Genomic DNA, 8,155 nt, shown 5'->3' with positions numbered 1-8,155 from the left:
AGCTTTTTAAGGTTGGCCAGAGGCTGACACTGCTGCACAGTGGCACTGTGACCCGGCTGACCAATGGGGGGTGTGCTGTTGTAGGAGCTGTCTGGCAAGGAGCAGGAGAAGGTGGCTGAGGTGAGCCGGGTGAAAGTGGAGCTGCAAGAGCAGATTGCACATTTCCAAGCAGAGAGGACGGCGCAGGGGGGGCTGAAGGCAAAGATCAGTGCTCTGGAGAGAGAAATGAAAGGTTACCCTCACCGCTTCTTTCTTTTGCTGTTCCACTTATGAAATGTAGAGGAAATGTGTTTCCTATTGTGCCATAAAATCCACTGCAGACTCATTTGTCTAACAAAATGTGAAGTTCTGATTATTCTGTGAAAAATTGCTATTCCTTCTCTGATTGTGGTGTTTTCTTGCAGTTCTAAGCAGTAATCACAGAGAAGTGCTCCTTGACAAAGAGAGTGAGATGTCTTCCATGTTGGAAAAGCTGCGGCTGAAAGAGGCCGAGATCCAGAGAATTCGAGAGGATGAGGCCCACAGAGCCAGCTACCTCCAGAGTGCCATCCTCACCTATGTTCAGGGCTCCCCCTTTGGGCCCCACAGCAGCTCAAAGAAATGAAAAGACACTTCAGCATCTTAGCAGGAGCTTTCCAGCCGGTGTTGGGTTCCTGCACAGCTCAGGGTAGTCTGCTGGGTAAATCACAGTACGATTTCCTGGACTCGAAGGGTTTAGAAGAAGAAACAAGGAAATCTGGAGTGTGTTATTGAACAGGCTATATTTGCTGGGTAATACAACCATGAGCAATAATGGAATGTTCTGATCCATTCAAGAAAAGTAAGCTGGAGATGTCCAGTACCTCTAAAGTGCTTTTGTTTTCACTGTTTTGTACATTATTTGTATTGCTTGTTGTAACACAGTAACAGCTGATATCAGGGCGAAAACATCTTGGTTATCACCTCATTTAAATGTAAAAGTGAGCCAGTTTTACACGCATTCCTGAGCCAATGGCTCTGTAAATGGCAATTTAAAGAGCAATACGTTGAGTCCTTATGGAATCATTTTCCTACAACACCACATTATGTTGCCATAATTCTTCTGATCCTGACAAGCATGAGGTGGTGATGAGAGCTGTTGAAAATGATAGATCCACATGTTGAACAGGTGCTCTGCGTGCACAGGCTTCACTGCATGGACTGTAAGGAGCATCAGGCTTTTCATCTCACCTGAGTTCAGCATCCGCTTCAAACCTTCCCTGCTGTCCATTGTGTGTGTGTCTGTGTGCTTGTTCTTACTGACAAGAAAGAGAGTCGTGCTGTCTCCTAAAATGATTCCCATTCATGCAACACTTCTTATTGGACACATGCAGCTCTGTCTCTGTCACACAATGCAATCCAACTCAGTTTCATTTATATTCAATTCAATTTTATTTATATAGCGCCAAATCACAACAAATGTCATCTCAAGGCTCTTAGATAATAAAGTCCAATTCAAGCCAATTGGAGTTCAATTCATTGTAATCATAATTATTCATAAAAGAATCCAATTCGTTCATAAAGAGCCAATTCAAAAACAATTTCCTAGCTAAGGAAACCAACAGATTGCACTGAAAACTTTTTCTTTTTGGGTCCAATCTCCCGGCCTGAGCGTGCCTGAGGCGACTGTGGAGAGAAACGACTCCCTTTGAACAGGAAGAAACCTCTGGCAGAACCAGACTCAGGAAGGGTGGCCATCAGAACCAGAACCAGGAAGGGTGGCCATCCACCTCCACCAGCTGGGGTTTGAGAGGACAGAAAGGGGGGACAACAAACACTGTAACACCATTCAAAGGATACCTGTTGGAACAGGGAAACACGAGTTAATGACCACAATAATATCACATATACATAAAGAGAGTAAAGTGAGGAAAGGTGTGACAGATGAGGCCCCCCAGCAGTCTAGGCCTATAGCAGCTTAACTATGGGATGTTTCAGGATCACCTGAGCCATCCCTAACTATAAGCTTTATCAGAAAGGAAAGTTTTAAGCCTGGTCTTAAAAGTGGAAAGGGTGTCTGCTTCCCGGACATTTACTGGCAGCTTATTCCACAATAGAGGGGCCTGATAACTGAAGGCTCTGCCTCCCAAACTGGCAGCTGGTTCCACAGAGAGGGGCCTGATAACTGAAGGCTCTGCCTCCCAAACTGGCAGCTGGTTCCACAGAGAGGGGCCTGATAACTGAAGGCTCTGCCTCCCATTCTACTTTTAGAAACTCTGGGAACCTCAAGTAAACCTGCAGTTTGGGAACGAAGTGCTCTGTTAGGAAAATATCTTACAATGAGATCTTTAAGATCTCATTGTAAGAATCTTAAATTCTATTCTGAATTTAAGATTCTTCTTTTTTTTTAAGTAAAGGTTTAATTACAGCAACCTTAAAAGGCTGAGGTACATATTCTGTCAACAAAGACAGATTGATCAAATCTTAAAACCTCGAGCACCCAAGGGGTCAGTGATTGGAACCTGTTCTACAGTGGATTCACACATCTGTGTATCCGCCATGTGTACTGAGCAGTTTGAAACATGATCTGAGCTTCACACCTGAAGTCCAAAGCCAACAGGCCAGGGAAGGGGCGGACCATGTGACTTCATGAAGGGGGTCTTTACCATGATGGTGTCTTATTCTACTTGATATGTGTTGTTATGTGTGCATTGCAACTTTTAGTTTCGAATGTCAGATGACTCGTGCATGTGCGCGAGCATTGGCCTCCCATCCCACTTGGGGCGGTCAGCCTGAAGGATGCGGTGTGATGCTGGGGTTGTCATGGTAACGGGCTTGCCTGGGAGCAGTGAGGCTGAACCTGCCCCTCCTGGCACTGTGCGCAGGGTTTAGGTTTGAGCTTTTCTTGGTGTTGTTGTGAGGACTGAAGCGCAGACGGAAGCAGACACGGGGAAGCCTCTCTCGCTTTACCAGCAGTCCTTACGCTGTACCTTTAAAATCACTCGACTCTTTCCGAAAAAAATCGGCAGTGTTCGTCTTCGACCTCTTTCACTGCGGCTCAGTCGTCAAGCGGACGAACCCGCTGCTCTCATCCGAGACCTCGGTGCATCCTGCAGGGTCTCTGACTTCGCCAGCTCCGGTGACCGGATCTTCCAGCTACTGTACAAATGCAGGCTATCAAATGTGTGGTGGTCGGCGACGGGTAAGAGCACGCGCACAGAAACAGAACGGCGCCCACATTTCTTATGGGGGATTCAAGGATGCGTCCGCGGACAGATGGATGATGGGAGGATGCTATGTAGGAAAATGGGCTGGGGCTCAGCCCGCCGATCTGTCGGCCGCCCGCCCGCCCGCTTTTCTGCGCCGGTTTTCGGTTGATGTCCGCAGTTGTGGGCCATGTGGCTGCTGCTCGTTCAGTGAGAAGGTAGGAGCGGAGATCCTCGGGATGCTGTGCGGGAACATGCACACGCCTCGTAGGCCACTGGAGGCAGGCTGAAGTGCTGATGCACGCTCAGGAATTTATGGCCCTGTTAGTGGCTGCAGGCCCCGCTGCTGTAGCTCTGCATCCATCCAGCCTTCAGATCCCAGCAGGGACAGCTCCAAGGCACCGCTGAAAACACGAGAGGGATTCTATCATTCTGTGGATTAAAGAAAGGCTAAATGCATGTTCTGACCTCACTTATTTTAGAATTGGTCCATTTTTTTGTAGTGCTGTTAATAGATAAGAGTGTTGGTGAGTTCTGGAATCAGTGAGGTCAGATATCATGCTTTAATATGTCTCATAGTGGAATTTATCTCCGAACTTGTAAAAAAGTTCTGTAATACAGATGGTACTGTTCAGCATATGACAGATGATCCATGCAGAAATAAACTTTTGAATTTTCATGTATCTCTTAAAAGAGTATAAAGAAAATCGTGGGGTGGGGGGGGGGTCCTCCATGGCCTGTGGAGGATGCCATCTTAAAGTGTCACTGAAGAATTTGGCCCTGTTTTTGCTCTTTGGCTCCCCCTACACTTATAGGATGTAACACCATTTTTGAGAAAACAAACCTCTATCTGAACTCTGCACATGCACAGCTGTACACGTCGTCATGCTTCAAAGGCAAATAAAAACATGTGGAGAGACAGAATAGGGTAATATAACAGGGCTGTACCAGAATAAGAGCACAGATTTCCGACACATGCCATGAACAAACAACAGAAAGAAGAAGAAAGAAACATGTTCTTGTTCATCTTTCTGTGAGTTCCACTTTTAAAGAATGTGAATGTGGCCTGTGTGTGACATCAGCACATGCTGTGTATGTTACAGTGGCATGTAGTGTGGAGCAGCAGAGAACATTTAGAAAGGCTCCAAACTTCCATCTTCCTCGTGCACTGTGCACGTGTGGGTGGCTGTTAGTATTTCATCTGGTCTTCACAGAAAGAAAGTGATTTACTGACTTTCTACATGATAAGATCTCTCTCGTAGAGTTGCTGACTACAAGTGGCCTAGCAAACATGCCTATCTGCCTGTGGGAGCAAACGTTGGATCTCCATGTGAGTGTGAAACAAGCCAGGAGCTAACTGAGGCTTCATCTGTGACACAGAGATGATGATCACAAGCTGCTGAGTTGTTGCTTCTTTCCTGTTGCTCAGGACCCAGAGCACTGAAGTAAATGTTCCATTAGCTTCATCACAGGAGCCCCCCACACCTCCTCTGACCCACAGCCTGCACAGAGCAGGACCATCGTACTCTTTGACTTCATTTCAACCTGCACGTCCCCGACAGAACCGAGCAAAGCAAACGGCTCAGAACCAGAGAGCCCATCACTTCTTACTTACTGACAGCAGCAATGAAGCTAACTCTGCGTCCTGTTTTTCTCCCAGTTCTCTGCAGCAGCAAAATCCTCCCAGCTTTATTCTTGTCCCGTGTGTTGCTCCTACACTTCCTCTCTTCTTCTTCCTCTCTTCCCCCTATTTTCTTCCTCTCTTCCTCCTCTCTTCTTCCTCTCTTCCCCCTCTCTTCCTCCTCTCTTCCTCCTCTCTTCTTCCTCTCTTCCTCCTCTCTTCCTCCTCTCTTCTTCCTTTCTTCATCCTCTCTTCTTCCTCTCTTCTTCCTCTCTTCCTCCTCTCTTCCCCCTCTCTTCCTCCTCTCTTCCTCCTCTCTTCCTCCTCTCTTCTTCCTTTCTTCCTCCTCTCTTCCCCCTCTCTTCCTCCTCTCTTCCTCCTCTCTTCCTCCTCTCTTCCTCCTCTCTTCTTCCTCTCTTCCTCCTCTCTTCTTCCTCTCTTCTCCCTCTCTTCTCCCTCTCTTCTTCCTCTCTTCCTCCTTTCTTCCTCCTCTCTTCTCCCTCTCTTCTTCCTCTCTTCCTCCTCTCTCCCTCTCTTCCTCCTCTCTTCTTCCTCTCTTCCTCCTCTCTTCCTCCTCTCTTCTTCCTCTCTTCCCCCTCTCTTCCTCCTCTCTTCTTCCTCTCTTCCTCCTCTCTTCCCCCTCTCTTCCTCCTCTCTTCTTCCTCTCTTCCTCCTCTCTTCCCCCTCTCTTCCTCCTCTCTTCCTCCTTTCTTCCTCCTCTCTTCCTCCTCTCTTCCCCCTCTCTTCCCCCTCTCTTCCTCCTCTCTTCCTCCTTTCTTCCTCCTCTCTTCCTCCTCTCTTCCTCCTCTCTTCCTCCTCTCTTCCTCCTCTCTTCCTCCTCTCTTCTTCCTTTCTTCCCCCTCTCTTCCTCCTCTCTTCCTCCTCTCTTCCTCCTCTCTTCTTCCTCCCCTCATGGCTTTGCTTTGGGACCCTTTGCTGCATCTGATGAGGGGGGCTTTTTCCTGTAAGCTGCATTTGAAATGACAACAGTGTCTTTCTTTCTTAACTTTATTTACGATGGAGAAAGTGTTGCTGGTGCAATAAGTGGCACGGTAAAGCAAAGTTCTATCCAGCGGTGCTTCAGCCTCCAGGTGCCCTGGGGCAGTTTCAGGCCCAGGATTGTGTGTGACAGGTTGGTGTACTTCAGATCCAGTTTGTACAATGACGTTGTACCTGGACGCCGTGTGTGTGTGTATTTATGGAACTGGGTTGTGTTTGATGTCGGTTGGTCCTTGTGATTTTCTTGCATTCTATCTATGCTCTTCTTGCTTTCTAATCATTTATTGGACCCACTGAATCTCAGTGTTTGTGTGATATTTTCCCTTGTTTTGAAAGTTGTTTGCAACCCTGTAAAACTGAATATTTGTATCACTGCAAATACTCTGACAGAGCATGATTGTGAGGAGTACTTTTGGGAGCCCAGTGTTGTAAAAGGCAAAGTCACATGGATCTTCTCTGTGTTTGTTGGAATACTTCAGATTTGGCTTGCACATGGAGCTTTACCTTTTGAATAATCAGTATAAAAGATAGCATAAAAGATGGAAATGTTCAGAAATGCTCTTTGATCCATCTGTGGACATACAAACGTGGGCAAGTTCATCCTGCTCCCTCGGTTATCAGATGTTCAGTTAGAAAGGTTTCTCCTTGTGCAGGTTTCTGTGCTAAATGTAGTTTTAGATTTGGATTTCTTTCATGACAGCAGTAATAATGTAGAGTTACATGCCATGGCAGAATGATGACAAAACAGGACATCTCTCCACAAATACGTTAATAGTAAGAAATAAAAGATCTGAATCTGAGTGCCACAACCTCAGCCCCTCTGCTCTGTTTTATCATGACAAACTTTACTGGATGTGGGTGTAATATCAGGGCTCCTTTAATGGGGAGGACATAAAGCAGTGGTCACTTTGTGAATCAGTATTAGTTTTGAATCAATACACCAAACTTTGTTGTCTTGTCCTCTTGTCGTCTCTTCATCCCAGCCAAAGAAACTGCCTCTGGGTCACCACCATTTGCTGTGTCTGTTCTTGCCTCATGCAGAGGCACAAAGCCCAAACTAATCTATGCCTTCATAGATCTGCTGAGCATTCTGCAGCCTGTGTCAGGGCAGTGGAGGAGGGAAGTAGTGTTATGTGTCCAGTATGTGAGCATGTTGGGCCTGTGCATGTGGAGGAGAATGAGTGTGTGTGTGTGTGTGTGTGTGTGTGGGGGGGGGGGGGCATCATACAAGGTTACTGGTTCCCTAGGCAACATGAATCTAGGTCAGTGTCTGTGTGGCACTTAGTGAAGGGGAGTAGTAGCCTGAGTTTACACACATACAGACATCCATCCACTCAAACACACACACTATGTGTAGTTTCTACGGGTATGGGACCAGTGCTGACATTATTTACCCTCTGTTGTTGTTTTTCCTCAGGGCTGTGGGAAAGACCTGTCTGCTGATTAGCTACACCACCAATGCCTTCCCCGGGGAATACATCCCTACTGTGTGAGTGAAACACTCTCACATTCACACAACTGTGTTCATACATTAGTATTGTGCCTCTAAAAAGAAAGTGAGGATGCTTTTTAAAAAGGAACATTAACCCAGTTCTTCTTGGTACACTTTCACAGTTTGTCAGGGTACTTTGTATATAGGTTGTTTCAGCATCTGTGTACAGTACTTTGTGTTTTTTAATCTTCTCATGTTACTACATTGTTGTACTGCAGATTAACCTGGTAAAGAAATGTCTGTGAGGGAGATTAATCGCAATCTGAAATGCTTAAAACAGTATTCTAATTAGTGTCAATTAGTTACATGTTATTGAGACTGAACCATATTGTTTGTACAGTCGTAGCTCTAAATGCGGACAAAAAAGCTGAGATTCTCCTGATTAAAATAGGATCCTTTTTTGCACATCATAGGGTTGATTATTATGTGATTTTTAGACCAGTTGACTGGTTATTGACAAAGTAAAATATAGAAAACCCATAGTTCATATATATATATATATATATATATATATATATACATATATGAAAAAATGTATATCTAGTCATGGGAATTTATACATTTAGCGACTTGTGTTTACTCAGTGTGATGTCCACTCCTCTACAGCTTTGATAACTACTCTGCCAATGTAATGGTGGATGGGAAGCCAGTGAATCTGGGCCTTTGGGATACAGCAGGACAGGAGGACTACGATAGGCTCAGACCATTGTCTTACCCACAGACGGTATTCATACTCCTTCCAATCACATGCACTCACTCACAACTTGTCATATTACAGTGAACCTACTGAAATGAGCGTGCTAATGTATGACCTGTTCATAGACATAAAATCAAATGTGCCTTTTTAGAATTAGCTTTAAGATAACGTATTAAAGCTAT

At 45.5% G+C, this 8,155-nt stretch overlaps 2 protein-coding genes across 3 annotated transcripts in view; both read left to right on the top strand.

Moving 5' to 3' along the window:
• The window catches only part of lrrc45 (leucine rich repeat containing 45), a 24,634-nt gene extending 23,162 nt beyond the window's left edge, over nucleotides 1–1,472 (top strand). Inside the window, exons 17-18 of the mRNA XM_075457608.1 lie at nucleotides 85–232; nucleotides 405–1,472. Of these exons, the coding sequence (XP_075313723.1) occupies nucleotides 85–232; nucleotides 405–604 (348 nt within the window). The 3' untranslated portion in view covers nucleotides 605–1,472. The remainder of the gene's footprint in view (nucleotides 1–84; nucleotides 233–404) is intronic.
• A 1,356-nt stretch (nucleotides 1,473–2,828) lies between these two features.
• Nucleotides 2,829–8,155, top strand: part of rac3b (Rac family small GTPase 3b) — a 31,157-nt gene continuing 25,830 nt past the window's right edge. Inside the window, exons 1-3 of one of the 2 annotated variants that reach the window (XM_075457970.1) lie at nucleotides 2,829–3,160; nucleotides 7,202–7,273; nucleotides 7,883–8,000. In XM_075457970.1, coding sequence (XP_075314085.1) covers nucleotides 3,126–3,160; nucleotides 7,202–7,273; nucleotides 7,883–8,000 — 225 coding nt within the window. In that variant the 5' untranslated portion in view covers nucleotides 2,829–3,125. The remainder of the gene's footprint in view (nucleotides 3,161–7,201; nucleotides 7,274–7,882; nucleotides 8,001–8,155) is intronic. The other variant, XM_075457969.1, reaches the window with a different exon arrangement.

Source organism: Odontesthes bonariensis, chromosome 23 (genome assembly GCF_027942865.1).
Source record: "Odontesthes bonariensis isolate fOdoBon6 chromosome 23, fOdoBon6.hap1, whole genome shotgun sequence".
NCBI classification, from domain to species: domain Eukaryota; kingdom Metazoa; phylum Chordata; class Actinopteri; order Atheriniformes; family Atherinopsidae; genus Odontesthes; species Odontesthes bonariensis.
Note: the sequence above shows the minus strand (reverse complement) of the source record. Positions and strands in the feature narration are given on the sequence as shown.